General features: G+C 40.9%; 1 protein-coding gene across 6 annotated transcripts in view; it reads right to left on the reverse strand.

Annotated features, from left to right (window-relative positions):
• KALRN (kalirin RhoGEF kinase) overlaps positions 1-26,570 on the reverse strand; it is a 515,818-nt gene that overhangs the window by 22,419 nt on the left and 466,829 nt on the right. For 2 of the 6 annotated variants that reach the window (XM_062579294.1, XM_062579293.1), the window contains exons 39-50: positions 23,029-23,095; positions 21,601-21,704; positions 19,028-19,097; positions 18,368-18,454; positions 17,536-17,628; positions 16,420-16,470; positions 16,010-16,087; positions 14,882-15,067; positions 11,401-11,572; positions 6,825-7,063; positions 5,737-5,984; positions 4,835-5,630 (exon numbers count right to left, since the gene is read on the reverse strand). In XM_062579294.1, coding sequence (XP_062435278.1) covers positions 5,612-5,630; positions 5,737-5,984; positions 6,825-7,063; positions 11,401-11,572; positions 14,882-15,067; positions 16,010-16,087; positions 16,420-16,470; positions 17,536-17,628; positions 18,368-18,454; positions 19,028-19,097; positions 21,601-21,704; positions 23,029-23,095 — 1,414 coding nt within the window. In that variant the 3' untranslated portion in view covers positions 4,835-5,611. Of the gene's footprint in view, positions 1-954; positions 1,015-2,348; positions 2,473-4,834; positions 5,631-5,736; positions 5,985-6,824; positions 7,064-11,400; positions 11,573-14,881; positions 15,068-16,009; positions 16,088-16,419; positions 16,471-17,535; positions 17,629-18,367; positions 18,455-19,027; positions 19,098-21,600; positions 21,705-23,028; positions 23,096-23,756; positions 24,003-26,570 lie in introns of those variants that run through there. The other 4 variants (XM_062579292.1, XM_062579296.1, XM_062579295.1 and 1 more) reach the window with 4 other exon arrangements.

The following is a 26,570-nucleotide window of genomic DNA, read 5'->3' on the forward strand; positions in this document are numbered from 1 at the left end:
CTCTCTCTCTTTCTCCAGGATGAAGATCAGCTTTCTTCCATGGGATCTTCAGAGTACAGTCTGGCTAAGAGCACCCTGGAGATTCCTAACATACACAGACGTCCCTATTTGCCAACAAACCGCTCTACAATCTTTGCAAAATCACTGAAGTTTCTCTGAACCTTTCCCCTTGCTTGTTCCAGTAGAACACACGTAAGTGAGTCCTGCAAGATTTTAATAGAAGAGAACTAAGTGTTGAACTCTAAATTGATTTTTAGCTCTGTTCTGGTTTTCTCTACCAAGCATGTCTTGGTCACTCCACTAGAGACAGTGGGGTCACACTGGAAAAACAGTAGTGTAACGCATTGAGTCCACTTACCTGCATTAGGCCTGCCTATGATAAGTGTATTTTAATGCAACCAATTTTACCATTTTATTTCAGTACTTTTATATAAGTGTAATTTTCACAATTTAAGAGACACCAACTGTTAAGAGAAAAAAAGCAGCTTTGTCTTTTCTCACCTCCTAGATAATTTAAAACAGTAGCTGTGGCGCAACAACATTTACCACAGTGATTTATAACATAGGACTGACTAGCAGCTCAGCATGTATTGCCAGGATGGTGGGTGTTTTCAGCATAGAAAGCTGCTACATTTATCGGCAGTTGACAGGTATGCACGATCATTTCATTGAATGAGGTCCCATCTGGAAACGATGATTTAGAGGTGGCTAATTAAGCCTCCAGCTCACCACTGATTTGTTTTCCAACTTCCTTCACTGCTCCTATCACAAAGGCATCCTGAACTTCAGTTCACTGCTTGACAAAAGCAGAACTGGCACTTTGTGTGAATTACACTTAATTGACATATATGTCCATCTGCAAAACAGACCCACCAGCACACCTTTCAGCAAATCCATTTCAGAACAGATACATATTCTCCGGAAAAAAGTAATCACAAAGATGATTGTCTCTACCTCCATGCTAGTATTGGGGTCAAGGTCATCACACTCTGATTCCTCTGAGCTGTTTGTCTCCTTGTTTGGCAGCATGAAGAGGAAGAGAGAGAACAAGAGGTTAGAAGAGAGATTGGTTAGACAGCGCAGAGCAGCACAGGAGTTTGAGCAGCATGGAAATGGGTAACAGCACAGAAAACGTTCTTAAAAACCAAACAGAAACCAAACTAACAACAAAACAAGAGAAGTAAAGGCAAAGGCATGCTTTTGCCAAAGAAGAGGCAGTGATTCTACAAGTCATTCAGGCAGTAAAAACAGCAAAGGGAGCATCAGAAGGAAGAACTGTGACCACCATGCTGTAGCAACTACTTCCTTCGGGCCCAGTACTACACCGATTTGACTGCAGAGGTGCAGGATTCCTGCGAAGTGGGTGTAAGGTGCATCCAGGTTGCAGTGACAGGGTTCCTCCCTTTGCACATGCCATCTCTATTTCACTACGCTTATAAAGTGGAAAGCCTCCGCAGAGGAAAACACTTAATAATCGTCTCTCCTGGAGAGGGGTGGATCCAAAGTACATGCTTAAATGCTTTCCTGAATCAAGGCTAGGCTTTGGTTGTGTCAAAATCACAACAAGTGTTTGCTTGCCTCTGTTGTGAGGGTTTGCCCCCAGATAAATGCTGAGCAGGCCTCATGGTCGGATTATAGGGATGGTTCCTCTGAACTGGAGAATAGTAGCCAGGCACCCAGAGCAGAAGATGAATCCCCCCACAGTTCTCAACCTTTTCCATACTGGGAAATCTCAGAGAGAGAGAGAGACAGACACCGACACACACACAGACACACACACAGACACACACACAAAATCCTCTCCTGGCAAGACCACGTCAGAATCTCTTCCCTGTTTCATAATATGGAAAGGAAAAGGTCACTGAGACCATCTCTCCAGCCCAAAGCCCTTGAGCATCTCAAGTTCAGGAACTTGAAATATTGGCCTGAAGACAACTCATCAGCTTCAATGGGGCCATTGTTTCAGCCAGTGGCTTTCTCACCACTGCAGCTGCTCTGATGGAGCTACAGACGAAGCTAGATCAGAGGTCAGTAAATTACTGTTTTCCAAATTTTAAGAACACTTATTTAACCTTATATATATATATATATTTAAGGAAGATTACTTACTTGCATGTGGGATGCCAGGAAAAAGAAAACGAAAAACAAAGGCTGCATTTTATCTTGCATGCAAAAATCCTGCTAAAATGGATACTACAAAAAAAGAAAAAAAAAAGATAACTGAGGTGGAAAAAAAAAGACAAACTCAAAATCGCTGCCCCCTCCCTCTCTCAGGAGAGGATGCTCTAGGGGGTGAAAAGGATGGGAAGCAGGAGAGCAGCACACAGCTTTCAGATGGCCTTACTCACTTTAACAGAGACTTTGTTCCCCAGAATATCCTTGGATTTACGTGGCCCATTGGCTTCATTTTTGCCACTGCTCTCCTTTTCCGCCCGCTTTCTCATGCGCAGGGTATGCCATGAACATGACTTCCTGTTGTACCAAAAAACGCAGCAATCAAATGGCAGATCATAGTAGGAAGGAAGGATTTGGAAAGGGGAACCAGCATCCACATTTGCGATTACTGCAATACCCTAGAAGGTGAAAGCCACCAGCAATACACCTATCTCAGTTTGAGCAATGAGAGTTGAATTAAAAAAAAAAAACCAAACCAAACAGTTCTACAAAGCAGATGTTATGTCACAGTTGTCATTTAAATATATAGAGCAGGAAAAAATTCCCATGATGGAAGCAGGCAACTAGAACTTTATCATCTGGCTTCAGGGACTTGATCTTATCTTGCATTTGTCACTTTTTTTTTTTTTTTTTTTTTTGGGCTAGAGTTAAAAGGTCAATTCAATTCTCAGACTTTTTGATTAAAAGCAAATGTAAGTAAATGAGAAAAGTCTTAATGGAGTACGCAGTAGAGCAAATAAAACAATTTAAGAAATTCAGGGTGTTGCTTTCTACATGTTGCTCAGAATACGAAAAGCTCAAGAATAGAGGGTATATCATTAACTTTCCAAGAGATAAGTAATTTCCTAGAACGACAAGTTCTGCTATGCTTCTTGAGATCAAGAATTTCCCATTAGCAGAACAGTTCATTTTGCCAATCTAGTTAGAGAGGACATCATTTAGTCCATGTTTTTTGGCTACCATCACAGTAGATATGATTTCCAGCACATTTTTCATCCCTCATTACTACTCCTATGACCTTACCCTTGGAAAAAAAAAAAAAAAAGAGAGAGAGAGACTATGTCACTCTTTTGTAAGAGCAATGCTGTGTTGAAAACAGAAATGGCATATCAAAGCAGACATAAAAAATTAGGAAAAAAGAAAACAGTTTTCAATATGGATTCCATTTGGTTTAAAAAGTGGATAGGTTGGGGGTGGGAGGTGAGAAGGAATATGTCGTCTAAAGCAGAAAGCTCTCAGAAAAGCAGTGTGATGAGCTGGGATCCAGGTTCAAAGCATCTGCCCACCTTTAAGTCATGCAAATTTGATTTGCATGTTTTAAGCCCAATGTTTCGCACATGTCATGTCTACAGTACCTTGATATATTTTACAAAGCAAGTTGCATGTAATCCAACGATAACCTGCGATGCCAATAAAATGCAGTATGTTAGCAAAGTAGGACTCAAAGGATGCCCCACACAGCCGATGTTTCCCCATGAACACTGTGTCCCATTCATAAGCATTTTTTTGTTACACTTTTGCACCTGATTGGGACTGTAAAACAGATCAAGTTAAAAAAAGCAAAACTAATAGCCTCCCAACAGCTGGCCATGTTGACACACAACTGAACTGGTTTATATCAAGTGTTCTTGCAATCAGTGTTAGTGTCTGCACTAGAGCAACACAGTCAAAGTCACAGTGGTGTGTTGGGAACACCTGGCAACCGGCAGTCATGTTCAGGCAAAAGGAGCACCTGCACGTCTCAGGAGACCAGTAGGTCTGTTTTGATATTTGGATGTTTCTGGAGGAGGTCCAAATTAGATACTCAGAGCAAGGGAAGATATCTAACACTTCAGAACTATTACATTTTCTCTTACGTTATGGTAAAAGTCAAAGATGTGGCTGATGGACTCCCCCACTCTGACCTATCAGCAACAACATGGCACCAAAACTACTGGATTGATCATGTATTTTGTGTATAGTATTTGTCAACAGAAGAAACTGTTCTATTACTTGCACTAATAAGTCAACGCGATCTAGCAGACTAGACAGCGCTAAAGATAGTATCTGTACTAGGTCAGTTTTTACCCAGAGGACTCAGATTAGAAATTCCCTCCAAATATCTCATTGGTTTCAGAGCTGATTTAGCTGTTTGAGTCTGAAGACATGAATTAAGTCTTAAATCTCACTGAATGAGGAAGAAAGCAAGAAGTGTAACACGTATGTCTTTTGATTCTGGTGCGCCTTCCTGGTCACAATCTATATGACTATACTGCAGAACACATATGACTGCACAGCTGCCATGAAATCAAAGGCTTTACTGGGAGTCTGGTGCTGTGCGTGAATACAAAGGCACATGTGATGTTTGGGGAGGAACATGGGAATATTTGTGGCATGTGTGCAAGAGATGCTAAGCAATTCCTCTGGTTTAATACGGAATTCTTACGAGTATTCACCAGATTTTTGACTGTCAAGTAAAGTCATCTTTTTTCATAACCAAAACTTCAGCAGGGATCAAATTATTATTTTTAGTGAATCTGTAACAATATTGCATTTTCAAATCTATGTTTCAAGGCACTCATGTAAGATAATTTGTAGCATACATCATGCATTACAGCTAGTCATTTTAGACATCAAAAGAAATCAACAGATATTACTAAAAAGAGGGTTGTACCTTCTGTATTTAATACCAAAAAACCACTTTCTTGCATTAGTCATTTCAAACTGACAAATTTCTAAAAATCAGAAAAGAAAAATATATATCCACACATTTGTTAAATAAGCAACAGAATGTTATAAACAAAACAACAAAAAAAAACCAAAAAAGGGTCAAACTAGTTCTTTTACCTCATTAAAACATGCTCATGGTGAAAATTTATTTTACATATTTAAAATAGTACATTTAAAATTAGTTACATTACAGGTACAATGATGAACATTGTGACTATCCATTATATTGCACAACCTGACTTCATCAATATGAGTTTTTCTTTTCCTTTTTTTAAATAGTGCAAAATACTTTATACAGGAATGTACTTGGATGGGGGTCTTACAAACAAAAAAAAATATTTTACAAAAGTTACTGCAAACAGAAAAAAAACCCAAACAAAACAAAATTAAAAAAAAAGATACAAGCTGTACAAGGAAATTCCCATAGTCAACAAAATCTCTACTCCTTGAGAAGTGAGCCTCAGTCCAACACAGGGCCTGGTATTTTTTTTTTTTTTTTTGCTAGATGCTGTTGTTATAACCAATATATAGATTAGTAACTTAATACAACATAAATATAAGTCCAGTCCAAGCAGGTCCATGTTGGTGTAAAATGATGTAACATAAAACATGCCTTTAACTGTCTATGGTTTTATTTCTTCCCAAAATATAAACAAAACCCTACAAAACAAAAATAACCCAAACTCGAGCTATCCAACATGGCTGCCCGATGCTGCCGATTGACCACTCAGTTTGTTCCAATGGCACTGTAGATAAAAAAAAAAATCAGCAGGATTTCCCTACGATTTGGGTTTATTTTTTTTCCTCAGAAATTCCACATAGTGCTCCCAGTGAAGCCAACATGGCACTTACTTGATGCTTCCGTCGCTATTATCTGTAGTGGATTTAGTGAGGGGAGCCAAGATGCTGCCGGGGATCCACCCTTCAGCAGCTGGAGAGTGGTCGTTTGCAGGCTGGTACACCAGGAACATATTCTGCTGGTTGATGGCAAGGATCTGAACCACCTCTCCTTGATTCACACAGATCTCATCCTCCTTCAGTGCATAGTAATCTTTAATCACCACCATGGAAGAGGTCCCATTGCATCCTCCCAAATCAGTCTGCAAAAATGGACACAACAGAAACCTTGTGAGCAGGCAGAGCAGAAGAGCCTACCCTTTTCAGCAGCAATCATGACTTCTCATCTCCAGTTTAACTTTACTAGGGAAAAGGACATGAAACACTAATTTAAGTTCACATTGGCAGAAAAAGTTGCAGTAATCTAACATGAACCAGCATCCTGCTTCACATGACAACTTGTTTCAATAGTGATGGTGCCCTAAGAATGCATTCATTTGCACTGTATTACTGATCAACTATTTGTACCAAGTTGAATGGAGGGAAAGACCAATGAAGGCCTACGTTAGAAGCTCAATGTACACTCCTGCATTTCATGCTACTAAATACAGGTCATACTTTGGTCAGCTGCAGCCAGCAGCAGGGTCCAAATGCCACGGACAGTTCCTGACTCTCAGGTGGGCCATGTGAAGTCTGGTACATGCATACAAATTATAATCTACAGTTGGCATCCTCTGAGATATTAAGACATGAGAAGGTCGAAACTTCTCTAAACCACCAGAGTAGACCTCTTCAGAATTGGGTGATTTGGAGAATCATTTGGTGATTCTCCAGATTTAGGGAAACCAGAATATTACTGGTGCAGATACTGCAAATGCAGACTCAGTTTACCAAGCCTGCAAACACAGCAGCCCTGAAAAATGCTCCCATCAGCACCACACACTCCAATGTGAGGATCCTAGTTTCCCTGAGGAAATGCTGCCCATCAGGATGCCAGAGCTTTTGTGGACTCCTTTTAATTTCAAATCATAGTCTAAAGCTAACTTCACTGATTACCTATCAAATGGCCTATGAGACAATGCTTTATCAGATAAGCTCAGTACCTTGCTTTGTTCGTACTTGTCTCCGGGTTGTGAGTGTTCATACCCTGTGCTGCCATTGGAGGTAGGTATCTTCAGGGGTGGGAGAGATGTGTTACGGCTTGTAGCCTTCAAAGGCTTCTCAGACCCTACTGGAACAGAAGAATAGGGTCTGCTGTTGGGCTGAGTGACCCTACCGGTCTGGGGCCTCAGCACTGCAGAGCTACTTTCTTTGCGTTGGTACTCTATGGGAGACTGTAGCGCTGCAAAAGAGGGAGAGAATTAGCTACATGCTCTTGGTGACACTGCAAAGGGATGTAGAGAGTTCAAACTGTGTTTCAGTCCAAACAGACACTTTGGTAGTAAAACAAGCAGGAAATAGAAGATGTCACCTCTGGACATACATGGCTGTGTTCACACCAAGACAAGAAGCAAGCATGTTACATTGTAGTGTGCATGAACTAAATGCAGCACTCTATGCTGCTGTGAAGACAACTTCTCCAATCAGAGTGGGCTAGAATTTTTGTCATTCATAGCATACATAAGTGCATTTATTTTCTTTGACGCTGCACAAATGAAGCATCATAAAAGTCATCGTGTAATTAAATAAATGAAAGCCTGAATAAAAGAATCACACCTCATTAACAGTTAATTTTGCTTTAATCAGGAAGCATAGATTAAGACCCATAAATCTCATTTGTGTATTCCCAAGAGAACATGACTAGTAAATTCTTTTCAAACATGATGTATTGGAACTTGGTGCTCTACATACTTTCCATGTTAACTACTTTGGTTCAGGGAGAGTGCTGGAAATGACCAGCAAGTGAGGAAGCATAGATGGCACAAAAGACATTAATCCCAGCAGCCTAGACCTCTCCAGAAAACACTCAGCTCCAAGTTAACATCAAAAGCTGCATCAGATGGCTTCACTAGCCTTAAAAAAGAGTCAGGTTAGTGAGAGAGAGTATTTCTTAGTCATGGAGAGAGAGAGCTGGGAAAAGGAAGTATAAAATGCCAGACAGTGAAGAAATAAAGAATTTGGTACGTTTGGAGAAGTGATGAGGGCTGTGACTCCTGGAGAATGGGAAAGGAACCTATTTGCCTGGGTCAGCCCAGCACCCCCAAATCTGTGGGTTGCTTTTTGCATGTCATGTGGCTTAACTGGATGATTTACAGCAATTAATACTGTGTACATGCACCAGACGAAACCAAATGGAATGCAGAGAGACTAGTCTAGCAACACGCAGGCAGAGGACATAATGTCACAGCATCAGCCCAACCAAGGAACCACAAGAGAATGTCTTTCCCACAAGAGGAAAAAGAAAGAAAAACAAAAAGACTCAGCATCACACAACAGACTCTCTAGAATTCCCCTTCCAGGGAAAGGGAGACTACTCTAACAAGAAATCACTTAGTACCAACAAATAAGAGACTAAACAAATCAAGGAGGATCCCAGATCACCACTTGCTTCAAAAGGACCCACGTTTTAACACAGACCTGTAGTAATCTGAATTATTACTTGGCTCAAAAAACCTAAGCAGTGATCATTGTTCCCTCCTGCACTACTGAAGTTTTGTATTATTACACAACGACTTCCTATTTCACTCACTCACCTCAACTGCAGCTGAACCCGGTTTGGTTCTGTTGCACGTCACCCGTTGTGGAGAAGCAAAGTTGGGGAAATCTTTGACAGAGTGACCAATTTTTTCTAGTACATAGAGCATATTAGGCTGCAAGGTCTTTAGCACGAAGTCCAAACAAATATTTATTTATCTCAAAACAATCTACATATTCAGCACTTTCAAAGGGAATTTAGTTCATTGTCCACTTGTGACTACTAATTCTGCAGTTAACTCTTACAGTGGTGCCTAGCTCCTATCTTCTATTGAACATCTGTTAGTATTCTCAAAGGCCTCCGGTAAAAATCATTGTCCACATACTTTGTTTCTCTCAAATTCACCCTCTGAAAATGAACCCTGCCCCCAAATGCCAGCAAAATATCTTAAGAAAAAGTTACAGACCAAATGCATTGTTCATATGAAATATATCTACCACGGACATACTTCCTTTACAGTTAGCTTCTTAGAAAGAAAGCTTCAAAAGAAAGAACAGCCACTCTAGCCAATCACTTGGTGAATTGTTTGTTTCTCAAGTGTAGCAGCTTTTGTTTTTCCCAAGAAAAAATATGAAAATATTGCAACAAGTTTTTAAATACTTATGAACAGTATATGCAATCGCTGTGTTTTCTATACAGAGCCTTACTCTTTAGGACTTCCATGTTGAAGACATAAAATCAGAGACAGCTTGGGCAAGAACTCACAGAGAGTATTTTGTTGTTAAGTTTACACAGCATTGGCTCAGTGTGGATTTAATACGATTTTAAGGACAGAAAACATCTACTTTAATGAAATGCAAAGCTAAAGAACATATTTGAAGATTACTCAGCTTCAATGAGATTACATCCTAAAAGCCACTTAAATTGTTCTGGACTGGACAGGCTCTACTGGATATAATACCATTTTCTTGGATCTTATTTATAGGTTTAAAGTAAATCCTTAAGCCTATGTTTTAATATACATCTATTTTTATTTCTAGCTTTAGAGATACTGAAGATTATGTTCCTAACCCATCAAATTCTGCGCCGGCCTCACAAAAGGACAGGCTAGATAGAGGCTGTGAAGAGGCATCACTAGGAAAAGGGACTCACAGGGTAGTAAGTACTGGGGAAAAAAAGAGGACGTGTATTAAAAATAAACCAATGACTAAGAAAGATGTAGAAGGGATACAAAACCACTGCAGTAGTGTCTATGGAACTCTCACTAGGTTTGACAGATCTTCTGTAGCTAACCATTACTAGAACTCGTTTTCATTGCAATAAGGCAGCACCCAAAGGCTTCTGTACTGCCACAAATCAGGCGAGCTGTGATACTGTGACAGGATTTCTGTTTGCTTGAGAACTCAGGCTGCTCACCTCACCAATTCCTTTTGAGAATCCTTTTATCAGTGGCTTTATGAGTACCTTTCAATTCCGAGCCATGAAAATCAAGTATCACGTTTTGCACCCTATGAGTAGAAGAATTTCCCTTCTCAGTTGCAGTTTTTGAATTGTCACAAACACAGTCTTTTGCCTGTAACACTTTCCCACGTAGCTTTTTAGAAGTAAAGCTAAACTAAATTAACATTTTGAAAAGACTATGAAAAACCTTAGAAGAAAATCTTTGTTTTCATTTAAATGAAAGAGACTCTTTTCAGATTTTGCAGCCAAAAAACCCACAAAATAACCCCCAAAACCAGACATACAAATAAAAAAGCTAACATGTTGTGCAAAACACATTTCATTATAGATGACGTATTAAGTTTTTAAATAAAGAATTCTTTTAATGTAAGCTCAGACTTCCTAAAAAAGAAGCTGTTTTGAAACGAGTAGCATAATTTTGAAAGCTTCCAAAGAAATCACTCCTACCGCATTGCTCCAAACAAACAGAAGATACTATTTCAAAATTTTTCCTTTAGTCCTCATTCCTTCTCTTTCCTTCATCCAGTGAGTGAGAACAAGCTAAAATTGTTAATTGAATTTGAGCCATTTGTATTTTCAAAATTCACATTTCTAATGAATATTAAAAAAATCTTTTTTAAAAAAACAAACAGCTTGAATTTTAAATATTATTTCAAACCACCCCTAAACTATTCCTGCACTATAGCTGAAAATTTGAGACAGAACCTATTCATTCACAACTCTTAGGTTTATTAGGAAAACAATCCCAGACATCTCCTTGTCCCCTCGCTTATTTTTTTGTCAAAAGCAGCTGCTGCTCAGAGGAATTTGGACCTGAAAAAGAGTGGATGGCTGGGCAGCCTACATCCCACCTCATGTCCTCAGCCATAGCACACTGTGGCATTAAACAGGAGGTTCCGGGGGAAAAGGCTTGTTCTGACCAAGCAGCAGATGTTGTAGAGATCCAATGGCAACCTAGCTTTGGCTCAGTCTTGGAAAAGGATTAGATTTAAGATCTTCCTGTAGAATGGAAAGCACCAGATGATATAGTCTGCAGAGCCCCGTATTTTTAAAGGATCTTGTACAAAAAGACTGCCACAACATGCTGTCTAAGGGAGGGCCTTCAGACCAGACTGTGAACCTGGCTGATCTACAAGGCCAAACACACAGCAATCTGACACCTATTTAAGCAGGGAGCTGCAAAAAACAGCCCACAAGATATCACCACTGGAGCCAAGCCAGAGCATCCCATAGCCTCTGACACGAGATGGGGCTCCAGCAGCTCCCAGTGCAGCTCAGCATGGGCTTGCCTGACCCCTCTCCCATCCTGTCTGGCCGGGCAGACCCAGCACGCAGGGTCCTTTGCACAGTGGCAGTGAGCTGGCCTCTGTCAGAAGCCCAGATATAACTTATGAAGACTCTTTCACATGTATTTTGTGGATTCCATTGGGTCCAGTGCTTAATGACAGGAAGATTAGCCCCTTCTCTTAAGGATTTTCCTTAGGAAGAAGTTGCTGCATGATTTTTCGCAGAGAGGGACCAAAGATGTAAAGACTCTAAAAGCCTGTTGTGTTTGGGATTCAGTGCAATGACCGTGTACATACCATTTAGGAAATCTCTTTGTGTGTCCAGGACTTGGTTGATGTCCTGTACCCAAGCTTGCTGAATTTCTGGATTAGCAGCCTGTAAAATGACTCTCTCTGATGTTTCGCGGCTCATTAGAGCAAACTTGCAGGGATCATTGTCCACGTTTTCTTCAATGATTAAGTAATTCATCTGCAACAAACCAAATTAAGCATATGTTACATATGTTACTCAGCATTACTCAGGAATTGGAATAAAATCACCGTACAAAGTTCCTGAAAATGACTAATTGAACCCCATACCAGACTGTCAGATCTTAATCAGAAGAAGTTGCCTCATCTAGGTTTAGGCTGATAAATTTTAAGCCTAAATATGATGCTTAATAAAGCTATGACAGATATAGCAGACATCCATCTGCCTTGTGTTGAATTACAACTTCTATTTTAAGGTAACATAAGGCTGAATGGTGTGCTAAAAATTCACTGTATCTCATGAACAGAGTTAACTACTCCTACTAAATAAAGTCTGTCATTTCTCCAGTTTAAATTAGTGTTTACATTTCTTATCCTCCATGGGAAAGAAATTCTCAGTCATTAGAATATTTTAAAAATGGAATGGATAGTATACAAAGATACACCAAAAAAAAGACAATTCTCCACTGATACTCTAACAGATCTTTTTATTTCTAGCAGATTACATGTCATCTGTGTACAACCACTTCACTTGAACGTAGTCACAGATACTCTTCCCGGAAATCTCACAGATGGTGATTTCAGTTACTGTCCTGTAGGATATCTTGTACTTGCGAGGCTTCTAAGTCTACTGACTTCTCCTGACAGTAAAAAAGAATAGCTTGGCATAGCTGAGCAAACATCTGCCACACATAATCTTCCACTTCCCTGCTATAGCAGGCAATTTAGTACACTTAACAAGGAGGAGTTATCTTACAGTGCAGCAACTGAAACTCTCATCCCTGAGACCTCCAGAAAGAGTTAGTGGTTTACAGGCAAAATAAAAAGGCAGTGGGGAGGATGGACAGGGAGAGGGTTCTTCCTGATAAAGGTAGACAGCTCCAAAGATTAAGGTGTTTTGAAAGCCTGATAGGTGTCCAACTGTGATGCATCCAAGAAGGAATGTGCTATTTCTGAATGTTAACTACCTCACTGCATAAGGAAGAGTTCTTTGTTAATGTAGGACATTATGATAAAGCTTCTGTCAGTCTGAGCAAGACAGTCCTTGGAGAAAAATATTTGTGAATCTTATCTCCTTGACAGACCAGAATGGCTGCATTTGAACTTCAGTCACATGCACCTCTGACTCTAAGCCTCAGTTCTCAGCCATGACTGTTGACAGAGAGGAAACAAACAGGACCTAAGGTGCTGGCTAGGTCCTTCTATTATGTGGGAGGATGTCAGCAGCAGTGAAACATCCTTCATATCTCAGGGAGTGTCTCCCACCGAACTGGACAACGATGGCTGCATATGATATCAAAGACCTGCCACAAGATAGCTAGATAGGTCCTGATTATTGCTGCAACACTCCTTTCAACTTTCCCAGCAGGATCTTGTCAGGACTCAAACAAAGGTCAAGGAAACTCGGTCCTAGCTGACAAGTAAAGTTGCCTCAACCTCCAGTTCCTGAACTCAGACCAGACGTGACCTCTGCATGCTTAGTTTTAGGCCTGAGATATGAAAGGACAAGTGATAGGGCAGCCTTTATACATGACATCTCTGAAAAACTGCCTCTCGCTAGGGAATCATCCAACCAAGGATGAGGCTCCACTGCAAGGTCACGATTCCCATGACGGCTATGAGGCCAGCAGGTAAGAGCTGATACAGGGGAATGGTCCTACTCCGCTGTGAGGTAGATTTCATCTCTGTGGGAGGGCACAACAAAAATGCAAAAGCAGTCAGAAGCTCAATAGCTAGAGTGGGAGGAAAAATTCAAGTGCTATTGGCATACACACTCTGAACACCAGTGGGGGAGATGCACATGGACCCACAGGCAATCCCACAGTAGGCGTAGGCACTCAAAAGGAGAACAAGCAACTGCCAAATGGAAGAGGGACTGCAAAATTATCACCCAAAAAAATATTAAAGTAATGCAGGTAGTGGGAAAGGCATTGCTTTCACACACTGTTTAACTAAAAAAGCAACTTGTACCCTTGAGGCAAGCTAATTTTATTGACATTAGAAGAGATTTATTTTTCTCTCTTTGTCTACAATATACAATTCAGGAATTGTTTCCTGCAGATAAAAGACTCATTGTTATACATACAATAAACAGAAGTAAAAATTATTCCAGTTATTTTCATCTCCAAATTTAATCATTATTTAAATCAGAAATAAGATAAAATCAAAGCTGATCATCTAAATCAAGTTTATTTTTCATTTGTGCACTTTAGGTTTTCTCTTTACAGCATATTATTTGATTGGAAACTATTAAACATACTGACTTGCAACTGGATATAGGCTTTGCAGTAAATGCTGGAGTTTCTGCATTTACTTTATTAAAGCCATGAAGATGGCTTTACTTCAGTTAATACACCATTTATTATAGATTTATTCACTTATATATGGTACAGGTACATAATTTCATCTGATATTGTTCTATTTCATACTACTCTATCATTCAAAATTCAGAGCAAACACAATGCATTCGCTCACACCTCTTTCTAACCTGTATCTTTGAAAAGAAAAAAAAGGCTTCTTCAATCCCTGACTGGCTTTTCAGCTTTGAAAGAGCAAGACTTTCAAATAAACCAGTGATTTTGTTCCTTCTGCAGCTGCAGCAAAGGCTGTTCTACCAAAAGAGGTCTAGCATTCAGTACCCCTCAATACTATTTCATAGGTTAACTTTGCATTTGTTACACCAAGCTATTTCCAGTCCTAGCTGCTCTTCTTGGAAAGATTATTTTAAAACAGAAGTAATTCTTAACACTTTCTTTACAGTTTATTTCGTTTTATAATTCCTCTTATCTAATCTTCTATTACTATGTGTGTTTTTGTTTGTTTTTTGGAAATAGTTCTGTCTTTTTGCAACATACATATTTGTACTAGAAGTCCTCCCCACATTACAGAGAGTATTTCCAGTAATGTCACATACAGGCTTAGCTCTGACTTACTGTGAGGCCTAAGATAAGTGTTTTAGATGTTACACCTTCCCCCAGCTTTCATGATCAGACTTAAAAGCAACTAGTATTCTTGCTTTGACTACTGCAAGACTTTTAACAATAGCTATTCATTCAGAGCTACAAGTGATAGAGGATCTGCCATGGCTGTGCTTCGTGTAAAGATCACCCAGCAAATTTAGGTACACAGCAGTTTATTTAGAGATACTGCTCTTAAATGGCTTCTGATCCACTGAAAGGTAAATGCAAATGCTCTTGGTAGATTATTGCCCATCTTTGACAAGACTGACCAACCTCACAGCACAGAAAATTGATACAATTGCCTTACCTGACCATCAAACAAGACTTGCCTCTTCCATTCTATGTCTTACCTTTATGCTTTTCTTGAACATGTATCCCGGTGTTAAAGAGCCTTTTCTAAGCAGTTCACTGAAGATAACTATTTGCTCAAAGAGAAAAACCCTGCGCTCCTTCGGTCGAGACTGAACTCCAGAATCCTGCTCTGTTACATAGAAGGTATCTTGCTGCAGCAGCTTTCCTTGAGCTGTCAGCTTGCCCTGAGAAGCAGACAAGACATCAACATTACAAACCCTGACGCAGCATGGTCCCATGAGACATCTGCTAAGTTTCACTCATTTCAAGTTTTCTGAATAGCACTGAGTTCACATGCAACATATTCCCTCTAATTTATCAAAGCAGAAATCTTTTAACTCAAGAGCACAGTTTAAGAAAAATAACACAGATTTTCTTTATCCTCATTGCCAATGGATGCGCATACAAAACCAAAAGCATCAGGTCTGAACTACAGTGTTTTTATACTTACTTTCAAACACTGTTCCCATTATGTAGTTCATGTTACTATAGCGCCTTGAATTCTCTCTAATCACGTACCCTCTATACCTCCCCAAATAGTAGTTATTGGCACAACACCTCTGATTATGCAAAACAGGACCTACTTGCTTGCAGCAATGCTATGATGCATAGGGTGGTAAGACATGCTTGACTTCCTTTTGGAGATAAGGCATCTTATCAGGAGTATCAAAGTCTACACTAGCTCGGTTACAAACCACAAGTTATAACTGCTGGGGTTATAACTTTCAAGTACCCTCCTTGACGTTGTCAAACCCAGAGCAAGCTATTCACACATTAATGCTACACGATCTTTCTAACAGGCAGAGTAGTCTGCTTCAAGGTTTATTTTGCTCTGGCAGGAACCATAAGAAGTCTAATTCAAGCTTGCAGAAGCTTTTACAGGCCTCACATTTTGAAGAAACAATACACGGACTGTTGCAAATTTACAACAACAGGTATATCCTCCTCTCCACCTTAAATACGTCACCAAAGCATGCAGTTCACCCCTGGAGAAGAACAAAGCACTATATAAACTGCCTGGAGTAGAGCAGATTATACAGATGACCAGAGAAAGATAAAACACCTTTCCTCGCCTTAAAATCTTACCAGAAGCTAGCTGTCATTACAAGCAGAACACAAATGCATACCTCAAAGCCTTGGAGACGGCCCAGGTTCATCATGTCATTGCAGCGTTTTGGTACAAGGCACATTAATTCAACTGCTTTCTGTTAAGTAAGAACAATGTTGGATTGTTGAAAGAAAATCAGAGTGACTCTAAAAGCAAAGTATCAAATGATAAATTTCAACAGCTTGATCACTGCTAGAAGTTATTCACAGTGTGGCCCTCATGCAAGATTTACAATTACATCCAAAAGAAGACAGGTAACTGGGCCAGTTTTAAGGCAGAGTTTACTTCTGCCTTAAGCTAAAGAAAAATAAGAAATTTAAACTATCAGTAGGATCTTCAATTATTGCCAAAGGAATACTGAGGATCTCATTTTCCATCTAAAATTCTATTAGATTATGTAGCAGTACTGTCCAGGACATGAAAACATACCTCTATATCAGAACACTCCAGACCAGCTTTTTCACTGTACCTCAGGAAGTCCTAGAGAAAACACAAAGGTTTGCAGAAAGAGAAAACACAACATGCCACTTGAGAAAGAAAAAGCCTATTTAGCATGTTTTTTATGTGAACGAACTTGCCAATATTAATAAATTCTTCTTCAGAGGTTGCTGAATGTTATGAACTTTTCATAGATATGTAAAAGGAGTGCGGATGATTGCTGAAAATACCACAGAAAGAGACAAAGCTCAGCTTAGCCCTTCAGCATGCTGATTTGGTCCATGTTTTAAGCCACAAGACCACACACAGTTGAGGATATTTTTCTTTTCCTTTTGGTACTTCAGGCAACATGCCACTGTCTCTTTGCAAGTGTGCAATTACCAAACTGTGGGCTGATGGCAGCCTGCTTGAAACTAGTTTGAAAAAGGGAAGAAGCCAGCTCAGACCCCGGTGCTGCTGGAGATTATAGGTTATGTTTCAGACATGCCTTATTTTAGGTATTAGCTTGAGACCCATAAGGCCGAAATTTCAGAAATGAAGAGCATTTGGCATTGTGAATGAAGTCAGTAGAAGCCAGAATGGCCAGATTCCTTGCAAAAAAATTACCTTGAATTCCCCAAATTTTCAGACATCAGAATAATCTGGATGTAAGTTTCTCATGGTAATTTGAAAAATATGAAAGATATTCAGAAACTGAGGCTATAGTGCTTATTAGATATATATGCCTCTATTCAGTACCAAAGAATGGCTTTATTAACACTCTTGTGCATCTTTATTGTCGTTTTTAAAAACTGAATAGAACTTTGCTCTGGAATTTCAGGAGGAAAAATCCTATCTGAAGTTTACTCTTCTATAAAAAAAAATCCAATAGAAAATTTTAAAAAAATCTTTTGAGTATCATCAATTACAAACTGCTTGTACAGATAAATGCCCTTCTGCTCTTTGGACATCTTTCGTTGGCCTCTGTCATTGCAGACCAATGTATGAACAGACTCCTCCTTCCTTTCAGTTTGATGAAGTCATTCTTCAATTAAAACTAAAATTAATTTAAAATAACAGTATCTAATGCAAGATATAGTTTATTCCAAACTGCATCTTTCCACTCACCTTGAGAAGAAGTTGATATTTAGTTATTCTTTGAATAGGCTTGATCAGAAAGTCACTGATGGTTAGCCGTTGGTTTATTTCCTGTTGAACCTCCTAAAAATATGGAGGATTAAAAACAATTTTAAATAATCACAGAGTAAGAGAGAAAACATGATAAAATATCTCAGCAGAGGCTTATTTCTGCAGAAAGTTGGCCTGTTCTTAATCTTCTGTTTGCAAGAGGGAATTTCAGAGGATTTAAAAATCTGGCATATCCTATTTAGGCAAAGACTGGATAAAAGTCATGACGGAGCTGGAAGATGTTCTAAAGCACAGGATTCTTTCCCTCTTTGAGCTGACCAAGCAATGCTGCAAGATCTGCAGACTGCTCTTCCCACTACAGCGGGGATTTGCTCACAAACAAGTCCTGCAGAGCATGCCTCGTGGCCTTGGGTGAAATGAAACATCTTTCCCTTGTTAAACAAGCTTCTTTCACAATTATATCTAAATGTGTCTAGTCCCAAGATTTCTTGAAACAGAAAAAGTTATTGGGAATTTACGGGAGGCGCCTCCCAGCTCCACCAACTTCACCCTCCTCCCCTGTTTAGAGACTACAAACTAAAAAGTCTGTTTTCGTTTGGACAGATATCAATGCAGTAACTGCTAATTAGAAATTAACAACACGAGAATGAGACAAATGGAAGAACTTCTTTTCCCAATAGGAGAGTCTTCAGCAGCATCAAAACCTTCTAGAGTTGTTTTAGACAAACAGCATAGGTTAGGTTACAGCATAGTCTACGTGATTAGGACTCACAGCTGTAAAAGGCAGTAATATATAATGAGCCATGCTTACCTCAAAATATGCCTCATACTCAGCTACTATGTATTCAGATCGTGGCTTGTTCTGGCAATATACCACATACATGTGTAATCGCCGCTCCTATTAAAGAAAGATGCAGAGTAGCCTGGTAAGATATTGGCTACCATTCTGTTCTGCTATTAAAAGCTGGCAGAAAGATGCTAAGATGTTCTGCCTCATCTTCTTCATTTTTGGTTTAATTAGATATTTAGTATGCTGAAGTAGAAAAATAAACTACTGGTTCTAGTTTCCACTCCTGCACCTTACGAAAGGGGAAGATTCCACAAGGGCAGCCAGTTAATCAAAAGATGTTCTTCCCACACCGGCAGGTCTGAAATTTGCTATAGGGTTCTACTCTGGCTAATATCACAAAGACTATGTTAGTCATAGCAGTCAGCAAGCACTTCTCATAATTATATTTTTGCAGATATCCATGGCCACATGTATTTTTTTTTTTGTTCCAAAAATAGTAAGTCTGCATGAAGACAGTGATGGAAATCCAGCTGCTCACTGGAGATACATAACTCTAAGGCTGCTTTGTCTTTAAATTAAGTTGTAGAAATAGCAAGTTAACACAAGCAGGTATTTTCAGGAAGGAGCCATCACAATCTAAAAGTCAATTACAGTAGAGATTGGTAACAAAGTAAAACTTACATGCTTAATAAAAAGCTGTGCTAAACGGTCATGTTCTTGAAGACATTTTTCCAGTTCTGCCAGGAAAAAGCTGAAAGAAAGAATATTGATATTTCAGAAAACTTCTTTAGTTCATCCCAGCAACAAGCCAGTCATCCCTCCAAAATATATGGATGCAATTTTAGTGTTAGAATTCAATAATAAATGAAATGTGCAGCTTGGCTTCAGCCCTTAATAGCAGCATTTCTAAAACAAAAGATGAGAGCTGCAAAGTCTCATCCTGATATCTATCTACTCTTCTTTGCTATTATTCCAATAGTGGTTTCAAATTTTAAAAAGTGCCAATTATTATCTATTTGCAAGAGTTGCATTCACTCACTGAAAACTCCTAAAGCAACACTTTTCCAAACCTCAAAACACTTGTGAAAACTCAACTGAAGCTTCACCAGGAGTTCTCAGTTGCATGAGCAGATTTGGAGGACTGATCAACATGAAGAGTGACATAAGCTTCCACTTGAAGAAGCAGTCCAGAACGCTTTTTGATGGTGGAGTTTTGGCATACTCTGTTTTTTTCACTATTTCTCTCTATATTACTGTTATTTACACTCATAAATGCAGTCTTTATCTTGACCTGCAGCTTGGCAACTTCTAGCTTGAATGCCCTTTCCAAGAATACAAAGAAATGCCTGAAATTGAAATAGAAGCATCTAAACCATAATGCTGGTAGTTTTTTCTAACTGCTAAATCCTGACAATTTTCCTTTCCATGATCTTCTTCTGTACTGCAGAATTTCTGTTTCAAATGCTTCCATGGATGTGCTACCATAGCCAGATTTGGGAAGAGGACCTGCCAGGAATGGTCTGGTCCCAAGAAAATCCAGGACCTGAAGGGAAGATGCATTCTGGACAGCTGCCTCAACTAAACAGCCCTATCACTACCATCACCTATAGCTACTTCCTCAGTCCTATGTAAATGTCAAACCCATCTGCATTTAAAGAGACTTCTTGACCTAGATATGCAGAACTAACTAAAAATAGTGCATCCCTTCCTGTATGTTAGAGAAACCTCCTATCATAATAATAAAACAATGAATGGCACCAGCAAAAACACTCCATTGCTGGCACAAACTTAATATACACTGAGAATTTTTCTGTAGTTTTTGCTGAGCCGGGAGGTTGGACTAGATGATCTCCAGAGGTCCCTTCCAACCTTACTGATTCTATGATTCTTTGTGCTCCAGGAGCTACTCTCAGAACATAAGGGCAGGCCTAGGCTATGAGATAAGCACTGGTGGGACACTTGATGGGAAAGACACTATTTCCTTGGTGAGGGAAATGTACAGAGCAGAAGGAAGATCTAGCCCGCTGTCTATATCTCAAGTTTGCACATGCATTTTCAAGTTCTAGGTAACCCGAACTGCAGAGTATTTCTGAACAGCAGAATTGAAATGATGACTGCGTGGTTCATAACCAAGACAGTGCTGTTCATAAGGTTACAGTGTAAATGATCCAGGGCTTGAAATAAGCCTCTTATTTTCAGCAACTTTTTAAAAGCTACTTGTATTGGGACCGAATGAGATGTTACAGGAAGAGAATTCTGAACTCAGAGTCAAAAGCACCAATGAGGCCAAAGCCTGTCAGAGCCTCTGCATGAGAAATATCTTGAAGGTATTTGCATTTATCAACTATTAGTAGTGACCACTACTGGTGTGGTCAGCGTTCTTGACCCTATCAGCTGCAAGTGATGATCTTCATGTCACAGAAAACTGCAAGTTCAGGTGGCAAGATATATGCCACAAACCTCAGTAAGCCAAGGAGAGGAAGGTGACATAGAAGTAGTTCATACATAGGAGGGAAACCATGACTGTCCAGAATTGCTACTGCTCAATGGCGGGATGAGCCTACAGTTGTGACCCAAACATCTCAGTAACGACAGCCTCAGCAGCTTTTCTGGGGATCCACAAACAGCTGGGAGCTGTTGGAGCCACAGTTTGATCATACGAATATTTTTCCCATGAAGAATCTTGTGGCTCCCCAGAAAGCAGTAGAAGAGCTACTGGCAGCACAGTGCTGACACACATCAGACTCTTCCGAGTATACAACCACATTTCTGTTGCACTGACCAGCACTCCTGGCAGAGCTTGAGCCAGCATAAAGCTGTATCACAGACAGTACCACAGATGATCTCGCATGAAGCTATGGAATACAAAGCTAGCTCTCCAAAACCTTTTGACTCAAACAAGGAGTTTATGTAGGACTGATGTGATGCTTTGCATCAAGCCGCCATGCCATTTTTGATGGAGCACACAGAGCCCTAAAGCAGGATCTAACGTATTGTGAAACTATGGCTAAAAGCATAAGAATTAGAATCTCTTCTCAGGATCCAAGGCAGCCATAATTTTGAAGCTATTAAGCAGCACTTAAAAACTAAGAGAAAGCACTTTATGTGAAGTAACATTCATTCAAAGTTCAGCCTTAATGACACGCTGATGTTCAATTCAAAGCAACTTAAACGTACAGACTTTGTACACACCAATCCGTTATGCATGTGTGGTTAGAAAGGCTCTTAAAAAGAGACAAAAATCAAAAACTTACTCTTTATGCCAGTCATAGATCTGGTGAATATTGCCAAATACTATCTTGTCCTTCCCTTTCATCTCTTCAGAAACTCCTTTTTCCTCTATCCTCTTCATGAAGCCCTTTAGGATAAATCATCAGTGATTAGCAAAGTGACCACTTGAAGGGAGAGAACAATTACATTCCTTTTTTTTTTTTTTTTTTTTTGAAAAGGTAAGAGTTTAATGTCAGGATTTTTTTTTGATTTGAAAGTGCTTAAAATACCTTTTGTACAATTTAAAATCAGAAACTCTTCTAGATACTTTAAATTATATGGTTTGCTCAAAAGAACATTCTCAAATATTTATTCTGAATATCTACAATAGTCATACAAACCTCTATTAGATGTCACTTTGACAAGCTCAGTTAGAAGATAAAAGTTAAGCAAAAGAAGTTTATCAAGCTCTTGGCTTCTCTGGTAAGTTGAAAAAGCCAAACTCTTCTATTCATCAATAGGAGTATTTTGTGGGAGCACAAAGCCATGTGTTAAGTTTGAAAAGTCAAATAGATAGGATTTCTCACATCTCCAGCGAGTTTCTTTACGAGCTTTTGGAGCACTGCAGCCCTGTCAGCTTAGTCAGTGGAGCATGATGCAAGCAGGTGATAACACCAAGGTCTTCAAGTTTGGAAGCTCTTGAAAATCACTATTAGATGGGCAGTTAATTCTCCCTGTACTAGTGAATGCCATAAGCATTCCTGAAAGCCCACTTTATTCAGGTGCCCCCAGTTCTGAGGCCTTGTTCAGAAACAAACCAGAACCATGTGTGTGTGGTGTCTCTGACAGGTAATCCCTAGGGATCAGCCAGCTCTTCACAAGTTGGAAGCTTCCAAAACTATGTTTCTTTTTCAAAAAGTGGACAGAAAATCTCCCATAACCACTATTATTTGTCTCAAGTGTTTTGCAAACAATAATCCATGAGCCACACATGCACCTCAGCACAGATCCAAAACCCAGCCTCCAGGAAGATATTCCAACACAGAGTTCAGTCTGGGTGCCAATTCAAGTATAAGCATGTGCTACCACTACTCAGTACCGATTTGGAGTAGGATTGCTGCGTGACAGCAAGGGAAAAAAAAAAAAAAAAAAAAACAAGTTTAAGGAGCATAAATTATCCTCCACCTCTCAAGTTTGCACTACAGCAGAATTTGTCTAAAGCGGGGTAGCCAAGAAAAAAATCTTTGCACACTTGACTTGAAACCTAAAACACAACATTTGTTAGATGGAAACATAAATGCTTTCCAAGGGCATTTTTTTTTGTTTCTGTCAACATGAGGAGACCATGGAAGCAGTGTGCAAAATAAAGCACTATCCTTCTCATGTTGCAATTTTTTTGTATGTTGTCACTTTTCTGCATGGTTGTCTTTAGCGGGAAAACATTTAACTTAGCAGGGTTTATTTCAGCTTACCTCCACAACAGTTCCCAAGTCTTTAACATAGTCTTTTTCAGTCTGTACCAGCTCATTTAAGACAAACCTAGGTTAAAACAGAACACACAGATTTTGAGCACTCCGATGTTCCTATTTGCTCCTTTGCCACATATTAGCTATCAACTATCATCAAAAAACCACTGTCGTTCCAGGTCACGTAACACTACTCACTCTTCACTGACTTACAGCTCAATGGAATGAAAATGACAAAAACATACTGCTTCAGGCCACAGTTGTTTTAATTCCCTTAACCAGTTTTTCCCCCCCTCTTTCCCCCCACCCTGTGGCAGGATGGGGCTATGCACCATCAGCCTTGAGCTGCCCTTCCCCGTCCCCCTCTCCTTGGCTCCCCCCACATGCAACCCCGCTGGTAGCTACAGAGGCATTTTCCTGGTCCATTACGCAGCAAGTAAGAGGGTTTTTTTCTCCCCTCTCAGAGAGTACTTCTTGCCCCAGATCCTCTGGCTTTGCCCAGGATCCAGCAGTTCAGTTTTATTTGGAAGCGTCAAGCGCTAGGCAGACAATCCTCCTCTCCTCTTTTTAACAAAGAACATAATCTTTCAGACTAGGTAATCTGCACGTGGGAGGCGAAGGCTTTACGCTTGTTTCCGACCTGGTAATCCCGGGAAGGAGACTCATCTGATGCACACAAACAACAGCGAGCTCAGAAAGCCCCTCCTTCGCAAGTCCAACCGGCTAATCACATCATGTTCTTTTGAGGACAATTTCAAAAAGTTACAGCTCGCTGCAGACAGTTTTCCTCTCAATTACGCCAACACACAGATTTGGCGCGCGAGGAATAAACGCCGCCCGTGCTCAGGCTCGCCGGGGCGCTCGCAAGGCTGACGGGAGGGAGGGCGGCTTTCGCGCCCAGCACGCTCCGCTCACGGCAGTCGGCAGACTGACCCGCCTGAAACGATAGGGCTGAGCGCAACGCGCGCGGACGTAACAGCCTGGGTACAAATTTGAAGGGAGGAAAAAAGAAAAAAAAAAGGAGACTGGCATTATAAGAGACTCAGTTATGAGAGGCTACTGAGAAAATAAACCTTACTCTCAGTTACGCTGCAAAGCAGGCTCAGCTGGGAGAGGAAGGCGCGCTGTGCTTCACTGGTCTGGCTCCCAGCTGCGGAGAGAGTTACAGCAGCCCCACGTCCTCTCCTGGATGCCACCTCGCTTCCTTCAGGCGCCTCGTGAGCCAGCGGAAAACCCCGGGCTGTTCTCAGGGGTGACCCGTGCCATCGCTGGGGCAGGGGAGGGAGAGGGCACCCAGGCCAAGCAGGCAGGCTTTTGGCTGCGACGCGGCGGCAGCCTCTGCGCTCCCAACGCACTCCTCGCTCACGCAGGGCGGAGGAGACACTCAGGCAGGCGGCAGCAGGAGGTGAAACGGCTTCTTGTTCATTTAAGAGGAGTGAAACCCGCCCCCCTCGCCAGCAGCCACGGCTCGCAGCGGCGATGCCGGATGCTCGTGCTCTCAGAAGCGCCCTGCCAAGTTGTGTGCCTGGGTAGTAAACACAGACCGGGCGAGAGGCTTCTCTTCTACACAGCGGCGGTGCGTCCTGACCAAGCGTACGTGGTCCAGCCCCGTCCTGCTGGCTGACCGACCCACCTTGTGCAGGGCTGCCACACTTCCTGGCGCAGAGACAGGCCGCAGCCAGCGGCCTTTTGCCCACGCTGCCAGCTCGAACCGGCCACATTGCTCCCCGCAAAACCATGCAGCTGTTCAGAGGCTGGGGAGAGGATAGGGAGGACCTCTCCCATCTGCCTGCCATCTCCCCCAGCCGTTCTCTGAAGCTTATCTGACACAGCACCCTAAAGTACTCCCCAATCCTAAGTTTCTTAAGAGGTATGTTGCCAAATATTCAAGTGTACTGACCCTTACTCACCTGACAACAGAGTAAGGGCAGGCAGGAAGTAACTTAGAAAGTGCCTGCACTACTCACCAGGGGGGACTCGCTACCCAGTTGCATTTAAAACAGCATCAAGGAAAGAGCCTTCTCACCTCCAAATACATTTGCATAAGAGTAACTCGGTAACTCCACATTAAACCTATGCTGAAAAATCTTACTTGATGAGAAATCCCCCTACCACTCACGGCAATGCAGCAATAAAGGCTGATGGAAGAGAGGTTTCCTAACATAGTGGCTCATTGCTGCCACGCACATGTTGCCAGACACACAGGAAATTACCGTCCATGCCTGTGCAAGGCTCCAACTGCTGTTTTGTGGGAAATGGGGGTCACAGCTCGAGTTTGGAGTGCAGCTGCCTAATATGGTTATGGAATTAAACCGAGCGCGTCACACAGATACAGAACGCAGACACAAAGGAGCTGGAGAGGAGACAGATGTCTTGTGCTGAAAGCCACTAGCAGGTGCTCCTAAACATCCTGGCGTTTAGGAAATGTGGACGGAGGCAGTCACTAATTACATGTAACATGCTGCCAGTCCCTCTGCCAGAAGCGTTACAAGTTACGAAGTGTTGCTGTATTTAGCTGCGTTTACAGTGGCAAAGGTCTCTGCACTCACACTGCAACCTGCAGTCACTTGACAGTTATCTAATTAATAAATTGCTACCAGAGAGACCCAAGAACTTGTGGCACAGAGGAGCTTTCAGGGGACGGACGTGAGCAGAGTTGCTCCTTAGGAAAGGCCAACGGCTGCCTAGCAGAACAACTTCTCCCATTCAGAAACGCAAGTGTCATGCCCTTGCCTGTTGCTGTGAGCATGTCCAGTCCCTCTCTTTATTGCTTCTTTGGCTTCCTACAACAAACCACTCAAAAAATGAGGTTTTCACAGTCCTGTGACACTTTGCTCCTGCTTCCCCTTCTACTCTTAATTATTTCCTTTTCCTCTGCTCACTTAGTTTCCTTCCCCTGCTTGGCACCTTTCCCAAATTGGCTGCTCTTCTTCCACCTTAGCGTAGTCCACTGAGACCTGTAGGTACTGCTACTTTTCTCATCACTGTATCATTTAGTTAGACAATTTAATGCCATCATTGTTAGTGACGAGAAAACAGAAAAAAAAAAAGAAAACAGCCATCTGATCTTTTTTATAATTCTGATTCTGTGATTCTGTTCCTTCAACTCTGTGTCCTTCAGGCTGACCAAGCATTTAAAATATGCCTTAAAGTTGACAACATTTCAAGCCACGAGTGTTATTTTTGTTACATTTATGGGACTATATAGATAATTTAAAAAAAAAAAGACTTTCCTGAGCTCCACTCAATTACCATGTACATGAATAGTTCTCAAATAAAACTTTCTCTTCAGTGGTATGTTCACACTATGAATACATCTGAACTCTGCCTCCTTCTTTGCAAGCAACTAGGGCAAAACATCTTCATCTCATTCAAAAAATTCTAATAAGATTCTCTGCCCTTTTCCTTGAAGGTAGGTCACTAAGTCAGCACTATATTCCCCTTCAAGAGTTGATTTCACCTCTGGCAACTCAGCAATGACCAAGGTTAACATTTCAGCAGCACTGTGTATAACCACCAGAGGCTTTAACAGCAACACATATTTGCCA

The sequence above is a fragment of the Rhea pennata genome, chromosome 6, assembly GCF_028389875.1.
Source record: "Rhea pennata isolate bPtePen1 chromosome 6, bPtePen1.pri, whole genome shotgun sequence".
Classification (NCBI taxonomy): Eukaryota; Metazoa; Chordata; class Aves; order Rheiformes; family Rheidae; genus Rhea; species Rhea pennata.